This window comes from Pholis gunnellus, assembly GCF_910591455.1.
Source record: "Pholis gunnellus genome assembly, chromosome: 5".
Classification (NCBI taxonomy): Eukaryota; Metazoa; Chordata; class Actinopteri; order Perciformes; family Pholidae; genus Pholis; species Pholis gunnellus.
In genome coordinates this window covers 4,226,070-4,247,565 of record NC_136531.1, presented here as the reverse complement: position 1 = coordinate 4,247,565, position 21,496 = coordinate 4,226,070, and the positions used below count along the sequence as shown (strand labels likewise).

The 21,496-nt window shown below is 42.1% G+C and overlaps 3 protein-coding genes across 3 annotated transcripts; 2 read left to right on the top strand and 1 right to left on the bottom strand.

The window, feature by feature from the left end:
* Positions 1-1,341: 1,341 nt before the first annotated feature.
* On the bottom strand, positions 1,342-14,509 carry aplf (aprataxin and PNKP like factor). Its single transcript, XM_079159731.1, has 11 exons — positions 14,373-14,509; positions 14,028-14,171; positions 12,705-12,776; positions 11,182-11,345; positions 10,520-10,676; positions 9,670-9,808; positions 7,612-7,793; positions 7,091-7,386; positions 6,106-6,240; positions 5,046-5,092; positions 1,342-2,984 (listed from the first exon to the last, which is right to left on the bottom strand). The coding sequence occupies exons 2-11, from the start codon at positions 14,127-14,129 to the stop codon at positions 2,782-2,784; spliced, it is 1,497 nt and encodes a 498-aa protein (XP_079015857.1). The 5' UTR covers positions 14,130-14,171; positions 14,373-14,509; the 3' UTR covers positions 1,342-2,781.
* A 656-nt stretch (positions 14,510-15,165) lies between these two features.
* On the top strand, positions 15,166-17,159 carry fbxo48 (F-box protein 48). Its single transcript, XM_079160243.1, has 3 exons — positions 15,166-15,242; positions 16,161-16,507; positions 16,639-17,159. Exons 2-3 carry the CDS (start codon positions 16,193-16,195, stop codon positions 16,798-16,800), a joined length of 477 nt encoding a protein of 158 aa, XP_079016369.1. The 5' UTR covers positions 15,166-15,242; positions 16,161-16,192; the 3' UTR covers positions 16,801-17,159.
* A 617-nt stretch (positions 17,160-17,776) lies between these two features.
* On the top strand, positions 17,777-20,286 carry cnrip1a (cannabinoid receptor interacting protein 1a; the record flags this gene model as incomplete). The annotated part of the gene is made up of 3 exons (XM_079159854.1): positions 17,777-17,955; positions 19,841-19,985; positions 20,122-20,286. 3 exons carry the CDS (start codon positions 17,777-17,779, stop codon positions 20,284-20,286), a joined length of 489 nt encoding a protein of 162 aa, XP_079015980.1.
* Between the last annotated feature and the right edge of the window lie 1,210 nt (positions 20,287-21,496).

The window sequence follows — 21,496 nt, the reverse complement described above, 5'->3', positions numbered from 1 at the left end:
CTTTAAATGGCAGCTCTGGAGACGTGAACGGAGAACATGTTTGCAGTTGTTGAAATTCACGAGGCCGCCTGTCTGTTTATCATCATCACTGAATGCAAAGTCTCAGCTGGAAGAATCACGACGCACCACACACAACCTCACGGGCAGCAGACCTCAGATCAGCTCTCTGTGATCTGTGCTGGGTCTGAAAAGGGCTACAAAGGGCTACACTTCTGCAGGTTTACTCAAGTACTGTACTTAAAGGGGCCAAACGCAGTCATTCAGAGCGTATCCATTAACTCCACATGGCTCTCAACAGGGCTAACGGTGTTTACCTGAGGGGGAACCGGAGAGTGGACGCTACGCTTCAGCTGTAACCGCCGCGTGAGAGCCGTGCAGAGCGGCGGCCGTGAGCTAACCAGTGGGGCACGCTCACATGCACTAGCATGCACGCGCTGCCGGCCCGGCTATGTAAACAAAGCACAGAGAAGTTTGGGTAACAACACGCACAGAGGGAGAGCTTCTTCATCCTCTGCTCAGGTAGACATTACTACACTGTGTCTTTACAAACGCTAATAGCTGTTTGATGCTATATTAATGCTCCCAATGTTGTAAAGAGAACCTTTTAAGTACAGTTTTTAAGTACTTAAATTTCACGTTACTTTCTACTACACCACATTTTGGAGGCCAATATTGTACTTTTTACTCCATTACATATATTAGATAGTTTAATAGTTACTCTTTAGAGTCAGGTTATTAATACAAAATGATGTATTTTTACAGGTTAAACTACCCAGCAATAAAGTAATTAAACTAATATCCACATTTACCTGCTGCAGCATTAAAGTGATGAAGACATTAATGCAACAATAACTATAATCCAATAATAAAATAGATATTATTCTGAAAGGGGCCATTCTGCATAATGATTCCCTCAAGAGAGGGACAGTTGACACGGAGTTGGTTGCAGATGTTGTTCCAGATGCAGAATAACATTTGTAATCCATGCAGCAGGATCGTGCAGCCTTGGCGGACGTGTGTGCGACTGAAAATGTGAGTGACCCACGAGAGACTGCGACCCCAACAGTTGAGAAAATGTGCTAAAATGTGATTTATGTTGTTCAAAGATGAGAGTGAATAACATCAAAAGCGATAAAAGCTTACATCAGTTTTGCTCTTGTCTTCATGTAGAAATCACTTCAATTCCATTTAATTCATCACACGCTCAGAATCAACCTTCAATATGCACACTGTGGAGGACGTTGACGGGGTTGTGATTAAGATGTCAGATGTGTGTACACAGACCAGGTGTTTGCTCAAGCCCTGGAATAAAGAACGATGACTTTTAATCGAGTGCCGTCATCAGGTCAACCTTTTAATGTGTCCAGTACTTTGAGAAATAACATTCCCATCAGCCTCAGCTGGACTTTGTGTTTACTGCTCATTAGTAGCGCTGCACAATACAGTGTTTGTTTTTATTTCTATTATTGTGACGTCAACTTGCACGATAAACACAAAATGCTATAGTCCACCAAGACATGTATATTTCATTATTTTAATAGTGTACTTTTGTGTTTAGTTCGATGTTCAATTTATTTAAAATATGTTGAAAATAAATTTCTTAAATCACTTTAATATCCGTTTATGTATCGCAAGTAATGTCGTCATTGCAATGTTATCTCACATTTTCCTCGTATCGTTGCAGCCCCACTAATAAGCAAATGTTAGCGTGCTGACACGCATTTTGATCAATAAAATAAAATGATATAAAATGAAGCAAATGTATTTTCCACTAGAATGAAATATGACATGACATTTTGTGTTTTTCTTATAAAGTACAGACAATAGTTTGGCGGGTGGCTCGTCAAACTGTATGACGAGTGTGAGTGGGTTTCTCTTTCATAATAAAACTATAGAATCAAATAGCAGGAAAGTCTTTGTCTTCATCTAATGTATTTAAACAAAGTAAGAAAAACAGCTAAAAAAATTTGAGTAACAATTATAAAGACATCTACGCCTAAAACTCAATTTGACATATTTACACGAGCAGAATCCATCCCAAAAAAAAAAGGAACCGATTATCATTCATTATCATTCATTAAACATTCAGTTTGGACTAATGCTTAACTACTGTATCTCTGAGTGTTTCCAGTGGTTCAGAACGAACCTTTAGTGGTTTGTCATATTATTGTGTCTGCAGCAAACAGAGCTGACGTCCCAGAGAGAATACTCAATTTAAATTTGCATTGAAAGCTGCTTGAGGCGTGCTGTTCATACAAAAAAAGCTATTTCCTTCAATCAGGCTGAATTACTGTTGTGTTTTGAGGTTACCATGAAGACGCCTCGCGAGGACACCGGACAGCTTTTGCACGTTGTACATCTGGAAATCTTTAAACGTGGTGACGGTAAACAGCCGCAGAGCTAAGTGCTGCTCGTCATTTACGTTTCAGTCTTAGGTCAGTTTCACGTGGAGTAACACAGATCAGTCGGCAACATGTGAAAGGGCCCACGGTGCCAAAACAGTTGGGAACTCCATGCTCTTGTAAAGCTTCAATTTATAAAAGGGACAGTTCAACCAAAAATCAAAAAAATTCATTTTTACTATTACCCGTAGTGCGTTTGATCGATCTAGATTGTTTTGGTGCGAGTTGGTTTGGTTCTCTCCAATATAATGGGACTAGATGACACAAACAAATACAACTCAACACTCAACAGCAATGTCTCTTTACAAGAAATCATGACCCGGTTACTCAAAAATAATCCGCAGACCTTTGATGCGAGCGGTTTCATGGAGGTCTGAATCTACTTCCTCCTCTTCATGAAGGCCTTTGCCTCCGTCTGCAGTCCCGTCACGTCCTCCTCTCCGCTGTCATCTGAGACAGGAGGCGCGTAGTCCGAGTCATCGCCCACGTCCTCGCTGTTGTCATTGATGAAGCTGTCGTCGTCGTCTTCGCCGCTGTCGTCGTTGTCAGCGGGGGGCTTGTTAGGGGTGCGTGTGGCGCGAGCTGTAAAAGCATCAGCAGTGAGTCACAGAAGGAAACAACGAGGAAAAGCTTGAAGTGCGACATGAGAAGCGAGGAGGGTTTTGTTTCATGTTCCTCTGCTTTCAGATGTCTTTGATGAACTGGTTTCCTTCTCTACTTTTGGTAAGAATAAAAAAAGAGACAGATAATGGAAAAGGTTTGTGGTTTAGGCAGCACGATACCTCCACTACGTGACAACAAATATCAAAGATTGTGAAAAGTTAAAGATTTTATGATTTTTTAGGACTTTTTTAACTCTTGAAAAGCTTGTAAGTGGACCGTTGAGTTCTGTATCATTCTTGTTCTTATTATAGAAAGATACAAAATAAGATCTGATTTTTTATCCTTTAACACAACACAAGATTCTCAATGTTTCAAGGAAACACTTTTCATTATTTGCACTCACATGAAAGATAGAAATCTGGTCTTTCTTTATGTGTATTTTGCTGCAGATGAAACATTTCTTACTGTTTGTTAATTAAAAGAATGAACGAGGACTGTGCAGCGTTGGCAGAGGAGTGCTCTCTCCAAATGCTTTTATAATTAAAATAATAATAATAGTAACAATAAATCTAACAAACACCATTGGTGCTTGGGCCCCTAATGAAATAAATGTATAGAAATTGTAACTTTTACTACATATTTGACTTCAGTAATCATCAATATAACACCTTATTTCTTTTCTTCTCTCCTCTATGGGTAGCAGTGCTTTCAGAGAGGAGGAAATAACGGGAGGCATCGTTTCTCCGTCTTCCTTCCTCCCGTCAGTGGAGTCGAGACGAGAGTGTGAACGAAGTGTCTTAACTAAATGTCAACTGAGGCATAAAAATAAATTGGAGGGGAAATCACATTTGTCATCAGTGTAAAGTGTTTCTTATTAAAGAAAGAAGAGTGTAGGTGTGTGTGTGTGTGTGTGTGTGTGGGTGTGGATGTGTCAGAAAGTCATTTCCACTGCAGCAGGGGGGGTTGATGTCCTGAAGGGTCTCCAGATTACATTTTAACCTGCTAACAAAAAAATGAATCGGCCCCAGCGGGGTTTAAAGATCGTGAGCAGCTTTAGTGACGGATCCAGTGAGTGTGTGTGTGTGTGTGTGTGTGTGTGAGTGTGTGTGTGTTTTTCTTCTTCTTCATCAGGTCGAGGATCTGTCGCTAAACCCTTTCAGAGATGGAAATTTCCCTTTTCTATTTTCGCTTTTGTATTCGTAGTCGTATTTTTGTGCGACTCCGGTTTAAAATGACAATGCAGCAGCACCAGTGGCTTTGCACAACCAGCCCAGTAAATCCTCCTGCGCTGCCGTTAGAGCCGACAACTCGCATCACTGACTGACAACCACTTCCCACAACGATAAATGTGGAACTGTCATTTTATTCAATGCCGTCTCGCCACCTTCCAGGGGCCCGTTGCTTCAGTAAATAGACTTGCATTACTACAGCGCCTCTCTATTCTTCCCACCTCTCAAAGCACTTTACCCGACATCATTCACTCCTTCACACACACACACACACACACACACACACACACACACACACACACACACACACACACACACACATTCATTCACTGATAGCAAAGCCTTCGGAGGCAGTTTGGGGTTCAGTATCTTGCCCAAGGACACCTCGACATCCTGAGCCAATATTATTATTATAGTAGGTATAACAGATAAAAGACAACATGGATCTTCCTTTTTTATAATGATACAGAATGTTAATAAGAGTTACAAGAAATTAGACTGTTATTAAATTAATATGTTCAATAAACATTAAGCCATTTTTTTAAACTTAATAGAATTTGTATAATGAACCTGAGTTAATGAGTTGTTCCTGCATTTTAAAGAAGTTTTAATCAGATGACTTTAAGAAATATATATGATATCAACATGTATTATATTTGTTGAGAGCAGGAACATTTCTTTGATTAAAAACATTAAATAATGTTTAGTTTACGGTGTCTTTAGTTTTGATGCCGTATGCTGAATTTTTCTCACCATTATTAAGAATCAACATCACGACTTTGTCAAACAGAAAACAAGTGAAACATCTCACCTGGTTTCTTTGAGTGTTTGTATTCTTTCCTGTGAAGAGGATTCTTCCTGTCAGGGAACAAAAAGAAAATCAAAGTCTTTTATTCTGTAATAAATGACATTAATAAACAAGATGAATGTAACTTTCAGACCGACAGCTGATGGGCTTTTGAGCTCACAGCATTTAAAGTGAGGGCGGCACAAGAAGAAAGGTCATAATGTGGGATTAGAATCTTAAGGGTTCATCCTCTGGGGAGCAGGAAGGTGATCAAGAAATATCATGGACATCTGCCTGTTATATTATAAGATATCTTGAGTATTTTGGTCTCGGTTCATCCTCTGAAGACCATGAATATCCACCACAACATCTTACCAATCTCGCACAGTAAAGCCTCTGTGGGCTAGGGGCTATATTTTTGGGGTGTATAGCGGATATCCGTGCCGAGACTTCCTTTTCCGTCCGCTACTCGTTGTTTACAGTCCGATTAGCAACTTGAGATACGAAACTGGAGTTGGAGTTGAGAGACAACGTGTACGACCAGATTGTTTCACAAGAAGCCAGATTACAAGTTCATTTTAAAGCAAGAAGAAGCTGAATCTTCGTCAGACGATAGCCGGTCCCAGATTATATTTCAGCCGATTCACTACGCCTCTTTTGCTCTCGCTTGGCACAAAGACTGGAAACAAGAGGGAAGCAGCTAGCCCGGCTCTGCCCAAAGGTCATTCAACAGGCCATCAACTGGTAACTTAATGGATCAAGAGATGCGTCTTCTGGGAGAAACCCTACATCTGTTGTCACTTAGAACCAAAGTGTTGGACAAACGGAGCGAAGAGACATCTCACCGTATAACAGTCAGACTTGTTGATCTGCAGAGGATGAACCATTTAGTATAGTGTAGTATTGATGCTTTACATTTGCTGGAAACTAGGATGAAAATATGAGACTAAATCTAAAAAGAAAGCTGCGAGGATCATCTGGTGCCGTTACACCATCTCTGCCATCGATGTCAGCTTCACCGGGTCGCCAGGTTTCCCCATCATACCTTCCATTCCCTCCCTTTCATCTGACTGTGATGTCTGACCTGTAGCAGTCGGTGCCGTAGGGGCACTCAGGCCGATCTGCCTCCTGCGTCTCCTCTTCCTCATCATCCTCCTCCTCCTCCTTGTAATCGGCGTCACCGGGGTGACTGCTCTCCTGGAAATGGACCGGGTTCTTCCTGGAAGAACAAACAGAGGAGGTCGTGAGGGGTCTTCAGAGAAGCGCTGGACGTCTGTGCACACAAAAGGTTTCTGCAGGATGTGTCCCTGCTGCTGCTCCCTCTTTATGTGCATTTAGCTAAAAAACAAAAAAGGAACAAACAGTGGAAGTTCAATCCATTTAAACCACAGGGGCCAGACAACCAATTACATCTTGTGAACACGTGAACGGCCCCTTATTGGGTTATTTTGGTGTTTTATGGGGAAAGTTCGGATTCACTAAATTAACACAATAACAGAAACAAACTAACCGATCGATATTGATTTACTTTTTAGGTGTCTAAAATACGTCCACAGCAGTACATTACTTTGCTCCCGTGCTGGTTCTCCTGTCTGTTTCTATAAACTCCATCTACTGTAGCAAAACACTGACTCATACAAACACACTTCTAAACATCCAAACTATCCCTTTAAGCTCTGCAGCTGGAGGATATTGACCTGGTTCATCAGTGTAAACCTCACTGGTTAGTTTCTGTGATTTCTTTCAGTTTTGGAGCCTCAGAGGTAAATCAATGCGTCTGTGAGACTCTTTTCTTCACTGCAGCCCCACTTTGTGATTTAGGGTTGTGTAAGAAAACCTTCGCTTTAATGATCTTGAAATCATCTTTTATCTTAAATTCGGGAAGGAGTATCTCTTGAGGCTAAAACCAGAGAGACACGAGGCGGCTGCTTTGAGAAGCTTTTGTACCTGATCCAGTTTTTGTCTCCTTTCATGTTTATCAGCTCAAGTGCACTTCATGTCATCTTTGCACATCAAAAGGAAAAAGCCCTCAATCTCAGCTGTCGTGTTCGTGCACAGGTGAACGCTACCTGTAGCAGTTGCTCCCGTACGGACACGGCGCTCTAAGTCCGGTCGCAGAGGCGCCGCTCGACCCGACTCCTTTAGTCTGTTGTCGTCCGTTGTTCTGCTTCTTGTCCTCCTCGTTGTCAGATTGACTGATCACATTCGTCCGTGTGGTGGTGTTCATGTCAGCTGTGGACGACTCCGCTCTCTCCTCCTCCTCCTCCTCGTCCACCTCCACGGCGAAGCCGCCAGACTCGTCGCTCACCTCGGACCTCTTGGATTCACTGTGAAGTCTGACCGAGCGCTGCTCTGGAGGAACGTCCTGAGAGTCAACACCAGAGAGAGACAATCAAAAAGGGTTTTATTGGTCCAGAAAGACAGAATGAAGACATTTACCATAATTTCACAGTCCTACTCAATTAAATGTATTTGTATAGCCCAATATCACAAATTTGCCTCAGAGGGCTTTACAATCTGTATACATACGACATCCTCTGACAACGTTGAACACGGGAACAAAGACTACAACTCACTAACAATACTCAACTGTTTTAGACTGAGCCTCTTCCTCTTCTTCATCACTCATCTTCCTTCTGCGCTTCCTCGGCATTTCCTCCTCGCTGAGCTCCGCCTCCTCACGTGAGGAGGTCTTGGTGGGCGTGGCTTGTTTGGCTGCTGCCGGTTTAGTGCTGGTTGAAGGTCCTTTCCTTCTCTTCACAGCGGACTGAACTGAAACAGACAAATGTCGATTTCAGAGGATTATACGAAAACTAGAGCCCAACTGATACAAAAAAAAAAAGAAGATATTTCATCATACAAAATCAGTTAAAATAGGAAACTTATCAATTCATTTTACACAACTTACAGTGGCGGAAGAAGTATTTGAGTAAAGTAATCATCAGGAAAATGTACTTAAAGTATCAAAAGTAAAAGTACTTGTTCTGCGGTATGTGTGCTCTGTGACTGATGCTATTAAATGAATACCGATACATCAATGCACAAGTCATTTTTTACTGGTGTAGCTGCTCGAGGCAGAGCTACTTTATACAGGGAGCTAGTTTAGTCCAGTGGTTCCCAACCCGGGGGTCGTTGTGAAATGCTGAACAGTTTAGAGGAGAAAAATCTCTTTGGTGGAACGAGTCGGAGAGACGTCTGGAACGTGGCAAGAATGAAAGCAGACTCACAGTCGCCACAGACAGCGCTGCGAGTTTCTCTTTAGGAAGCTGGAACTTCTCCATCTGCCCACTCTTCCCAGTTAAAGTCAGCTCTTTAAGTGCAGCACAGAGCGGATGGACGCAGTAATGGACGCAGTAATAAGCTCGCTGAGCTCAAAGTAAATATCACAGGAGGAGACGCTGTCCAGGGTCCTCTCTTACCTGCTGTAACCATCAATGAACACGCTGACATACGGACACAAGCTTCCGCTGTGTCACACTTCTATTGACTCTCTTGTTAACGTCAGTTCTTAAAATATCACGGCAGTCTGACTGTCAGCTGCTATTTAAGGTCAACAAGCGTCTGCAGCGTTCAGGTGGCGTCACCAGACCCACTGCACCACAGCTCCAGCACTTTTTAGAAACAGTCCCATTATGGAAGATTGCATTTGTTTTAATCCTGGTTCAACAATTACAAAAAAACAGGTTGTAACATTATTTTGAAAAGTGCTGTATAAATAAAGTTTATTATCACTTTAGGGCCTGTTCGGAGCGGGCTGAACGCTTGACCTCAGGTGTTTTCTGGAGAACCGCTCATCCAAACCACTTCACACTCGTCACTGACCTTCGCTGGGTCCTGAGCAATGCACCCGCCAAGTGTGAAGTCAACCGGATGAGCGGTTGTCAAAAAAGAAAAGCTCTCCCGTGTCTCTTTCTTCATATTATGCAATGTACCGAGCGACGCAGAGCGAGCGGTTACCCAGCATGCCGTTTGGCAGTGTAACACTTAATAGGGGTCCACTCTCAATCAAGTGGGAAGTCGATAAGATGACGATTGTCGAGAAAATTGAAGGACAGACGGACAGATGGAGACTCTGGGTTATTATATTATCTTTTTGCACCTATAGTGGTGTCAATATGGGTCTATATATATTTATATATGTAACTATATGTTGGCTGATATGTTATAAGAACTTGCAGTAGAGAAATGCAAAACTAGTTTTGATGATATTTAGAAACATTGTTCGTTACACAGTTTGTTTTTACTCTGTTAAACGTCCAACAATTTAAAAAACACATCGGATCCAAATCAAGATTTTGTCTGTTGTTGTGTGTTTACTGTCACCTCTATTAGCCCATATATATCGCTGTCTGGCATTTTAAACTCTCAAATATCAATATTGGCCACAACAATCTGTTATCAGTCGGGCTGAAGAAGAAATAAAAGACATACAGAACAAAAAACACACACAATGCACTCTGATATTCTTAAACAAATTGAATTGAATGGCTCCTAAAAATCTGCACATTTAAGACATTTTTAGACCCGTAAAATAAGAAGGGAACCAACAAATGTATTGTGACGCAAAGACAGATCCAATCAAGTGTGAAGTGTGGACAGACGTATGAAAAAACCCCAATAAATCCATGAAACAGGAAGGTGAAGGTACCTTTTGGGCTGGAGGAGGAGGAACTCTGTGGCGCTGCTACAGCCGCCTTCATCCACGCAGGTAAAACTCTTCTCTTGGTTACAGACGGAGGGACGTCCTTCTGGTCGCCCTGAACTTCTTTTGGACGAGCAGAGGCTCCCTTCATGAAACGGAAACAGAAAACAGTTCACGAGAAGTGTGCAGTGGGTTCATCATCAGAGCTGGAAACAATGCAGGTAACACTGACACTAAACACTAACGCTGATCATCTTAAATTATTGATATTAATGAAAGTTTAACTGGAAGAATTTGACTCGACTCGTACAGAGTGGAGCTTCTTCCCTCACAAATGATCTTTGGTCGAGTCATTGATAGATCTAGATCTGTACAGAATAGTTCGAAGCGTCATTCCTTTTTGTGTCGATTCATTCTGTTTAAACCTGGTATTTCTGCACTTGTATTATTAGTATTATAATATTTGTAAAATTAGATTCTAGTGGTGTCTGCGTAGGATTGTTTCCGACCTGTGCGATCCAAACATTTCCAACTCCAGAGCGTAATAGAGACCGTCTTTCCATCAGAAGAGATGGAATTTGGCGATATGGATCAAATCGAATTGTATACAAAACTGATTGTGAAACTGTTCATGGAGTGTGTTTTGTGGTAATCCAGTGAGGGAAATACCTGAGAAGTCAAAGAACTTCATTCAAAATACAGCAAGGAATATTAAAAGGCAAAGACACCAAATAAGCAGAGATGCAAATTTGGATCGTCTCCTGGTTTATAATGACGTCAAAGAGACGGACGTGACGTGACTTCCTGCTGCGCCGCCTTTCTGCTGATGCAGGTTTGGATGCCAGTTTAAACAAACCTTCTTTGGGCTTCTGTTGGCGGCTTCCTCCTGGTTCGACGGAGCTGCCGGTGGCGGAGGAGTCTGTCCAACAGGAGGAAGACGTAGCTGCACCTCTGGCTCCACATCTGGCTCGGGATCAACGGGAATCTCTTCTTCTTCAAACATCTGACTGTTTCTATTGGAAGTTATACATGACAAAATGAAAAAGTGATTTTTAAGCCTGAAAAACTGAGGTTTTAAAACTCCTAATAAACCTTCTGCTGCTGCTCAGATACAAGCTGTAGTTTCTGTATTCAATGCAACATGAGCCTCGCGGGTTCACATTTGTTCGAGTGTCCTTTTCCTGTTTGTTTGATCTAAACTTCAAACAGACAGCGGGCCTCAGGACAACATAGGGGACCCTAACTCATGGATAAAACATTACCGAGGCCCACAGACTACATGAATCAACCTAATCTTGTGCTTTTAATTGAGCCAACAGATAACACTTGAACCGGAGCCATTTCAACCCCACGCAGTCTGCTCTGCAAAGATAAAAGAGATAAGACTTTATAATGAAACAGTGGAGAGCAGCCTCGTCCGTCTTGATTTAATTGCTCACAAAGACGTCCGGGGGTAGGAATTGCTGCAAATGAGATTCATCTCTTGATCTTGACACGCGGCGTTAACGTGTGGAGTACCTGGGAGTGCGGCCCTCTTCGCCCACGGCCACCACCTGGTAGATGAACTGGCCCGGCAGCAGAGAGAACAGGTCTCCATGATGAAGAGGGTACCAGGAACTTCTCTGCAGAGGTCGAGGGTCGTCGGTCAGGGACGACTGGACAAAGCACGGGTTCAGGTGGGTCTAGAGATTAAAACCAGAGGATGAAGAAATACAAATAATTGAGTTAGAGTAGACCTCCTTTATAAAGGACCGTTGTCAGTTACCACCAACTCTCTGAAGACGCTAATAATTTCACGTTAACTGTGTGTGACTATCAGCGCGGATCTTTGGGAATTGAACTGTATTTGCAGTCATTTGCGTATATTTCAGCCAATTTTACACAATTTTTTTGCATAATACATCGTTGAATTACATTAAAATACAGAAAAAATACCGGGTTTTTCTCCGCTTCGTGACGCAGGTATGAAAGTTAAAGCATCGACGGCGCCTCTGTGAAGAGCGTCTGTAGCCGTGTGTTTTCCAGCGTGACGTCCAGAGGCCGCATTTATTGACGCGATTGATTCCACCTCACGATTGAAAAACATCGGTTGAGGTGCTGCGACTGTGATGTGTTCATTAACCGTCTGAGATGACGGTTTGAGACGTGCTGATGCATCGACCTCCAGTCAATTACACGAATGATAAACAGAGGATGTCGGCGTGATTGATGTGGATGACGCCGCCTACTCTTTTCCAAACAGACCTCCATCTGACTTCTGCTGCAGGAATGACTCAGTTCTCCCTCAGGACCAACAAAGATCTGAATACTGAATGTGTCTGTTTGGAAGAAGTCACGACGGTTTGTGATTACAGCAACTAAACGGAGACCTTTCAGCAATCGTTGACGGCCGTTACTCCTGAAACGCCAGGTTTCTCTTGATGCCGGAGACGGAGACCATCCATCCATCGGCTATACGAGCTTCTCCTTTAAGAGGCTGGCGCTGGGCAGAAGGCGGGGTACGCCACCCTGGACGGGTCGCCAGTCAATCACAGGAAAGACTTAAATTAGGGATCTGATACCGATATTGGGCCGACACCGACACAAATGGCTGGATCGGGTATCGCTGACAAAGGGGCCGATCTATTCAATTCAATTCTCTGTCTATTTTCTAATCAGGGTCACTTTTAGCTAAATTTGCTCAAATAAAGTTTCCTGGAAGCTGATTTTCTCAGTAATTAGCAGAAAACAACGAGCCAAGAAGTCGTATTTTGTGGTAACGACTAAATTAATGTTCAAACTACAACAAAATCCGGAGTTGTGCTCATGAGGAAAACAAACAGCTACACACTAAAAACACACTAAAGGGACATGAGAAGACTTTGATTTCTACAACATTCATGATTACACTTCTGGGAGAAGCCGACGATACATAATCATGTTTTAAATCATATTCAAGTTATTTGTTCCAGCTTTAAAACCTGCCGGTAAGCTTTGGAGAAGGCCCGCCAGTGAACTAAAGGTCAAACAAGTCAGATCACCGGTGTGGTGGGAGGACGTACCGGTTTGAGGCGCAGCTGTCCGTTCAGGTTCTCCAGCAGCCCGTGAAGTCTGGACACTCTCTTGTCGCTGACCTGAGACAACATGTGGACGAACACAACAGGAGAAGAGCTTCAGTGCAAAGTGATTCACACATTTTTAGAGGTGAAAAAAAATAAAAACCATCGGGACAAGAATGGTTTTTCCATCACAGGATAAAGCTTTTTTTTTTTAAACAGAAACCCCAGAATTGCTTGAACAAAACACTATAAATGCCCAAACTTCAGCATTCCTGCTGTAAATTGTGTATTTAAAACCAGATTTGAATCTGGATTTCTGTTTAAATATTATTATTTCTTTCATTTTTTCATTTTCATAATACTATTTTAAAACAATCCTTGCACGTGGTACCAGAAGACATAAAATCAGGATAATTTTTTAGAAGCAGAGATGCTTCAGAGACTCAGATGCACAAAGAAAAGCAGTAATAAAGTCATTTAGGTGACAGCTCTGATAACAGAAATGTTACACCCCATCAGAGAGGACACGTCCTCTTCCATGTTATCAGGAAAACAGAGTCCTCCAGTGGTTCAGGTGAAGACCTGCAGCTCTGCTGAAACACTCACGTTGCTTAAATTCTCAATTTTCTCAAAATTGTCAGCAGTTTGTGTGAACAGAAAATAAAATAAAACTTCTAGTGCTGAGTGCAAAAGGCTCAGAGCAGCAGGTCTGGGCTCAGAGTATTTGAACTAGGAGTCACAAACGGCACTGACGTAAAGTAGCAGCATCATCCTGATGCAATGAGATACATATCAGCTGAATGGCCACAGAAACACAGGTTTTGTAATAAATTGTAAATGTGTTAGAAAACCTGGGGTCAGGTAGTATTATTCCTTAAAGATCCATAATACGATGACTAAGGGGACTATAGCAAAGGATTTAGTTATTATTATTGTTATTTATTTAGAATAGTTTAATATAACAAAACATCATACTTCATACACTCGTATTTTGTATCAGCAAAAATAAAGAATACCTCAAATTGTACTTAAGTACAGTACGTGAGTAAAGGTACATCGTTTTGTTTGTTTGTTTATTTACCATACTTTCATATTTTATTGTACATTTCTATATGTTTATATTTTTAAATCATGTCTTGTGTTTTGCACTGTGTTGACTGTTTAATGTTAGGCACCAGGTCACATTCCTTGTATGTGCAACAGACTCTGGCAATTAAACGGTTCTGATTCTGGGGTTTTACATCCTACCTACAGCTATGTGTGTTAATGTGCACTGTTCAGAGTATTGCTAGAATCAAACTAAAATAAAATCACAGGTGCACTCACTCCCAGGAAGGGCCCCCGGCCCAACACCGTCTCCCCCGGCGGAAGGTGGATGGGATCCCCGCCGCCACCACCGTCCACTTGGACGAGGTCGAAGTCGGACATGTGCTCAGCAAGCGGGACTGGAGTGAGCTTCACCCCGGTCCACTGGAGGTATTAGTATAAAAACACAATACATTACACGTGTTTACCATGAAGTGCAATGGCTCCTGAAAGCTATGAGGATAATTAAATCAGGATTTAAAGAGCTTTTTAACTTGTGTTTCATTCAGTAGCTCCGCCTGAGACAAAAGTAGTGCGTTATGGTCACAACGGGCCGCGCAGTAATACATGTTTACTTCTGCCTACCTGTAGTGGAGGTACACTGGATATGTTTGGTCTCTCGGGGTTGAAAAACAAAAACCGAAAGCATAGAAAGCGTTTACAACTTTTGCTGTCATGCAGCTACAAGGCATAAATGTTATTCAAAACTTCCGGGATGCTGGGGAACCTGCGCAGTAGACGTCTGGCGCAGCTCATTGGAGCGTATAGCCGAGTAGATTTCTGGACACCGAATCCCATCCAGATTTTGTTCAATTTTAAATGTTCTTGTGTATTTGCGAATAACGTACGCTTATAGAAATGACTCCCAAGACGGTTTATGATTGAATAGATATCACTCTTTAATTCGGCATGCATATAACGTACATTGTACGACTTTAATTATCCAAATGTAAACGTTTTGACTTGGTTCTCTTCTCGCTGCAGTCCGTCTATGGTCATGCAAAATATTCAGAAAATATACCGAGTCATGTATTTCATAGCGGAAATACATTTAAACATAATAAAGTACACTGAATTTACGGTTTATTGAATTCGATCTGGCGTAGTCTCGGTAGAGAATGAAAACAATCATTATACATATATGCAGCGTGAAATGTGAACCAAAATAAGTTGAAATTTGATAAACTTAAGTCACGAAAATACATCACATGTATTCCGAATGAAAGACCTATTCATAACCGTCTACAGATTTATTTTACAACCATTAATACCGTTAATAATAACCATTAATTTCAATATGGAATTTTGGCGAATGTGCGATTCGCCGGAGTATGACCCTTTCTACGCATGCGCGGTTTTTAAAAAATCACACAGTGACGTGTTTCTGTGTGTAAACAACCTTTGAGACATTTAAACAGTCAGCTGTCAGAAAGACACGGAGCGACCACACTGCCTGTAAGAAACATTTATTTAAACGACACATTGTCGTTCTGTGCTTAAATATATGACAGCAGGCATTCTGCATTAGCCTTGTCCCGGAAAAGTAAGGTATTTAGCTTTTAAACTGACACAGTACGGAGGTTCTTCAGTCGCTGTTAGCTTTGTTAGCTTTGTTAGCTGGGGCGGAGATGAGACTCAGCTGAGCGCTGTGGTTCACACTCGCAACAGGGAACAAAACATGTTAGTATGTTCTACATTTTAATCAAAAGGCACACATTTTAAAATGTTGTAAACAATTAAATACGGTCTTTCACAATTTATTGTATCATTCAGATTTTGTATGAGTGATAGTGTCGTGTAATGTATGTGTTACAGGGCAGGTTCAATCCCTGTCACAACCAATTTTGACACATAAATCATTTATATCTGAAAATATTTATTTATGACACTTTAGTTATAATACATTTTACCGTTGCAGTTTAGTAATGGGTGATGAATAACATGTGCCTGTTTTGGTGTGACTATATTACTGTACAGTGAGGGTCAATGTCTGTGTCTTTTTAACTGGGTAAGGAAAAGGCTTTTGACTATTAATATGCCTGTGTAACCGAGCAAAAGGACAGACTATACCCGTGAGTTAATCTTTGCAACTGAGGAGAAAACAGTGAGTTCCTATGGCAGCATCATTTATTTTTTAAATGCACACTGCAGAAAAATCTAATAAAAACGATTTCCATATTCATTGGTTATGTGAGCTTGGCTGCTCAACAAAATACAACATGTTTTACAATATTCTCCAAAACAAATTGTCCTCCTTTGTTACATCTTCAAAGCGCCCCTCAGATACAGTTAATCCTGTACACATGAGATGAAGCTTCAAATGTAATCCGTGACATCAGAATCTGTGACGTTGAATCCCTCTGTTTCCCCCAGGCCGTCTCAAACTGTCGTTCTCTTGAGCTACTATGCAGCATGACTCCACGAGGACCTCGCCCGTGTTTCTCGTCTCTAAAAGAAGAGCCTCCCTGAGACCCACCGGGGACACCCCCGGCCCCGCCCCCGACCCCGAAAACTTTGCTGAGACGCTGCCAACAGAAATGAGCGAGAAGATCTTTGGCGAGCTGGACGCCGGGAGTCTGTGCAGCGCCTCCCGGACCTGCAGATTGTGGCACCACATCATTGAGGAGAGCGACCAGGTGTGGAGGAGGCAGTGTCTGCTGGTCGGAGCCGTCTGTCAGAGGGAGGTCGACAGCGACAGGGGAGACGGCCTGTCCTGGAAGGTGGGTCCACTTTGGGGATCTCAGACCAGGCTTGAACTAACCTGAGAAGCTGCATTGTTATATGGTTAGAAGTTATCAGTGGTTACAACCACATTTCTAATGCCTCAGACTGGCCCGTCTCCTCTCTGCAGGTCACACTGGTGAAGAACTACACTCGCAGCTGTTTGAAGAAGGACTGGCTGAGAGGTCGCTACAGCTACGTGAGATCAGCAGAGGAGCTCATTGGCAGGAAGATGGTGCCGCTAGACGCTGAGACCTGGGGAGAGATCCTGCAGGCCGAGCTGGACCGATGAGCAATGGCCCATTTAGACTTTTTATTCAAAGAACCTCTGGCACTTCTTTTACTCTAATATATTTTATGTATACAAATATACACAAACAATTGTACATAGTTTTTTTTATATACTTTTTTATTGAAACAAAAGCATCATGGAGAAGTTTAATTTTATGTAAAAATGGCTGAGATGCAATAAATCGTTGTGAAGTGTGTAATGCAGTTTTTGTTATCAGAGAGAAGTTAATTCAACTCTTATTTGCATTTAGTGGAGGGGGAGTATTGTGCATTTCATTTTTCTTAATTGTTTTGACCCAGGCAACTTATGGATCACAACCTACATGTGTCTTTACACTGGAGGACACACCACAACAAAGCTACAGCTGTTCAACAAAAATACAATGATTAAACAGTATTTTAAATACTAATCCTCATATCTTTCAGATTGATGAAGAAAAAAAGGTATAACATTTAGGAAGGAAGGACAGAAGGAAACTAAAAGATAAGGAGAAAGGAATGAGGGGGAAATAGATTGGCATTTTTTTAATCATGATTTTAAATTAAATTTTCCCCAAAACTATTCAGTTGTGAAATAAATGTGGTGAGTCATCATTGCCATCTCATTATCATTAAATATTAAACACTGAAACAAGAATAATCAATATGCTAAGTGACAGAATGTTAATTGACAACAATTTTAATCATCTGTTTTTTTCAGCTTCTCAAATTTGAATATTTGTCCCTGTTATTTGTCAAAATAAATTGTATAATTAACGTCTTAAATCGACATTGGCAAATTAAAATGGCCATTTTTTTCCCACTCATATGACTTTAGCCCCCCCATACTTTTATTTTGAAAGACGTAACCGGAAGCCCCGCACTGCCCAGCTTGACTCTGGTCCCTCCCTCAGCATCACCGCATCATCCGCCGCCTTTCTCCCTCAACACGGGACCTACACATTGACCCCATATTAACGTTAAAAGCCGGGATAATAATGGACGACGTCCCTCCGATCGTCAACATCTCCATCTCACTGCGGATCCAGCCCAACGAAGGACCCGTGTTCTTCAAGGTGGACGGAACCAGGTTCGGCCAGACCAGGACCATCAAACTGCTCACGGGCTCCAAATACAAGATCGAGGTGGTGTTGAAGCCTGGAAACGTCGAGGCCATGTGAGAAGAAATCCAATTCAAACCAATATTATTATTATTATTCTCTTCATTATAGGGTCGAATATCTGCAGCAGGAGGCCACGCGGGGCACTCTCCTATTTAATTAGAGGTGGAAATAGAAAAGTCACACCTCTAGGATTATAACCTTTTCCATAATTACAATTAATAACGTTTATTAATATAAAATAACGCAGTAATAGCCGCGCATGTGTGGCTCCGTGCATGGCCTTCCTCCCGCAGAGCCTGAAGCATCAGATATCCGCCTGAATAAATCATCATGGGGACCGTGTGTGTGTGTGTGTGTGTGATGGTTTTCTCATCGCTCGTGGCGACAGGAAGCGTCGTCTCTTTGCTGATGTACAAACAGCTCGTTCTGTCTCTGCTATTGTTGGATTAGATGAATCACACGCAGCCTCAATGACAACGGGAGGGATCCACATCTGTGAGGAGGGAGGTGAAGCGTTAATACGTCAAATAACAAAGATAACGCTGCAAATGTCCAATAGAGTGGAATAAGAGTAAAACAGATCATTCAAGGAGGATTTGCATCTTCTTATGGTCGTTTTAAGATGTTATTTATCTTATAACTCAAAACAGCCAAGCTGCAAGTTTGCCACCCTGTAAACATTATATAGTTATTTTCTTACAGTATTTAACGAGCTCAAATGTTATAAAATAAAATAATAGTTTGTAACGGAATAGTTTGAATGTTGCAAATGTAAAATAACACCAAATGTGTTCAAATAAACCATGTTTAAGAGTGGTGGTCTTGAAAAAGTTAAAATCCTCTAAATGCATCATGAGGTTTGGTCTATCTGAGGCTGGATAGACCTGGTCCTGAGCCCCAGGACAAGGATTTGTCCCCTTACTGTGAAGGAATATGTATCATGTGAGCACAATATGAACTAAAATACTAACGGAGGCCCTCTACAAAACAGATCTCACATGATATTGTACTTTATTTATGGTGCAAATGACCTAATTTAACTACAAACAAAACTACTTGGTTAGGTTTAGGAAAAGGTTGTAGTTTGGGTCGAAATAACAGCGGGAGCGGTGTTATACTTAAGTTATGTGACAAATAAATTGTTTCTGGTCCAAAAGGTCTTCCTTTAAACGTCTCCCACGCCACCATGTTTCTACAGTAGCCCAGATCGGACAAACCAAACACTGGCTCTAGATCCAAGTTTTCACGTTTTCGCTTCAGCCACCGTAGTTTTCTACACGCTTGGCACACGAGAGAAGTTTCAGTTGGTTGCAACCAGGCGGCAACCTCCAGTTCTGCCGAGTGAAGCCAATGCTAAAGAGTCTTACAACTTGCATTCTCTCTACTGACCAGCAGGGGGCGACTCCTCCGGTGGCAAAAAGAAGTCTGGTTGTATAGAAGTCTATGAGAAAATGACTCTACTTCTCTCTTGATTTATTCCCTCAGTAAACAATCTAAACATGAGTTTATGGTCTCAATCTCTAGTTTCAAGTCTTCTTCAATACAGCATGATGTTCATTTAGTAAATGATGGTCCATTTAGAGTCAAATAGTATGATTTAGGGCGGAGCTTACTGTGATTGACAGGTTGCTGTCTGCTACCAGAGACAGAGAAGTGTCACTCCTCCGCACTCCAAATATGGTAACTTCTGTTCACTGGATTCGAAAAAACAACAACATGGCGACCGACGAATTACAAGATGGCGACGGCGAAAACGCCAGACTCGAGGCTTCAAAGCGGCCGTCCACAACAACGGGTGACGTCACAATGACTATGTCCACTTCCTATATACAGTCTGTGGTTGCAATCTGCAACCTCACCTCACATCCAACACACTGCGCCTTTAAACGCCCATCGACACAGTTTCAAACTACTTCCTCCTTATTCTCTTCCTCACAGCAACATGAACATCGGAGGCATCGTCTTCCCTCTGGTGCAGCAGTCCAGGGATGAGGAGTCGGTGGTTTATCACGCGCAGTACGACACCGAGGGCGTCCCGCACACCAAGAGCGGAGACCGGCAACCCGTCCAAGTCGGTATGGAGGTAAGACAACTGAGTCACAGAGACCTTTTCATCAGATATTCAGAGGGCGTTTGCTCAGAGGAGTGCAGAAATCTTTTTTTTCATCCATCACATCAAAGAGCAGAATTGAAGATTTTTATTGTCTCTTCCTGTCCAGTTTAACAAAGCAGGGACGTTTGAGACGGTCTGGCAGGCGAAATACTACAATTACTACAAGAGGGAGCACTGCCAGTTCGGCAACAAATTCAGCAGCATCGAGTACGAATGCAAGCCCAACGAGACGCGGACCCTCATGTGGATCAACAAGGAGGCGTTCAACTGAGCCGGCTCGTCCCTCCGCTGTCCACACACACACACCAGGACTTTGAACATCAGCATCCCAATAAAAAGACGGCCTTATCTTAAAGGCGTGCGTGAAGTAAGCAAAGGGGTCAGGTATTTGTGTTGTTTTATCAGAAAGAGGAGAGAACATGTTTGCTGCTCTCAGCACTGGTGCTTTTTTTTTTTTGGGACAGCTTCACATGCCAGCACAACAAAATAGTTCAGATAATATACAGAAATCCTACACAATGATTTACATTAACTGCACACAGCGCGCTCATGTTTGCCAGCCAGGCCCGATTTAAAAAATTTTTTTTTTATCAAAGGGAACTAAAGGGACGGAACGTGGGAAAAGATCTGAGGCTTAAAAGTGCAGTTCTGTCTAAAGGGAGCGCTCGTGTATCCGGTTCACTCACCGTGTGGGTTGGACTTCAAACATCTAGAGACGCTCCACATAAAGAGTGTTCAGGGTTAAAGGAACAATCGGACATTTTATTGAGATACACAGTCATATGAGAAGATTTATATATAAGATTTATATACATTTCAGGTCAGCGCTTCCATGTGTCCTAGATGTATTTAGCCTCGTAACTCGTTACATTTTGACTTCCCAGTTCAAATAAAATGCAGCATTCGTCCCATTTATCTCCCACAACCTACTTCCACTACTAGTACGAGGCTATTTCTCTTACTAGCATGCTACTTCTTCATCAGCATATTTATCTTGCTTGAGTGTAAATAGCCAAATAGCTGCCGCATGACCATTCTCCCCCGTGGTGCAAATAAACACTCCGTATATGGTTCGCAATCAACGTTTAAAGCCATGTGACGTGACTCCACCTACATTTAAAAAGAGGAGTGGACATTTTGACTTTCCCCCTTTAGTTAGGGTCTGTCAAGAGAGTATAAAAGATATACTTTCCAACGAATGCAAAGCTGTCAGATTTTGCTTGCTAACACGCTAGTTAGCATCTTGTAGTTGGCAGGCTTTAGATGACAGTTGGGACGGCGCTTCGCTATGAGGTCGGGACTTTTGAGGTGCTTTGTTCAGCCACTGCTGTCAACGGTTTGTTATTTCTGCACCTGTTCAATAAACATGATGCAGCATGTCGGGTTTCTTTGGAAGGTGTAGTCTTCCCGCTTCCAGTCTTTGCGCTAAGCTAGGCTAAAAACACAGGACTTATCTTTATGGACACACATACATCGATCTT

What these genes read in the sequence shown, in the direction of transcription:
- fbxo48 (XM_079160243.1), top strand. Translation starts at nt 16,193, where the DNA reads ATGCAGCATGACTCCACGAGGACCTCGCCCGTGTTTCTCGTCTCTAAA. An exon ending in GAGACGGCCTGTCCTGGAAG is followed by an intron (nt 16,508 to 16,638) that starts GTGGGTCCACTT and finishes TCCTCTCTGCAG; the next exon opens with GTCACACTGGTGAAGAACTA.
- aplf (XM_079159731.1), bottom strand. Translation starts at nt 14,129, where the DNA reads ATGTCCGACTTCGACCTCGTCCAAGTGGACGGTGGTGGCGGCGGGGAT. An exon ending in GACAGCTGCGCCTCAAACCG is followed by an intron (nt 11,346 to 12,704) that starts GTACGTCCTCCC and finishes TTTAATCTCTAG; the next exon opens with ACCCACCTGAACCCGTGCTT. An exon ending in TACGGGAGCAACTGCTACAG is followed by an intron (nt 6,241 to 7,090) that starts GTAGCGTTCACC and finishes TTGTTCTTCCAG; the next exon opens with GAAGAACCCGGTCCATTTCC.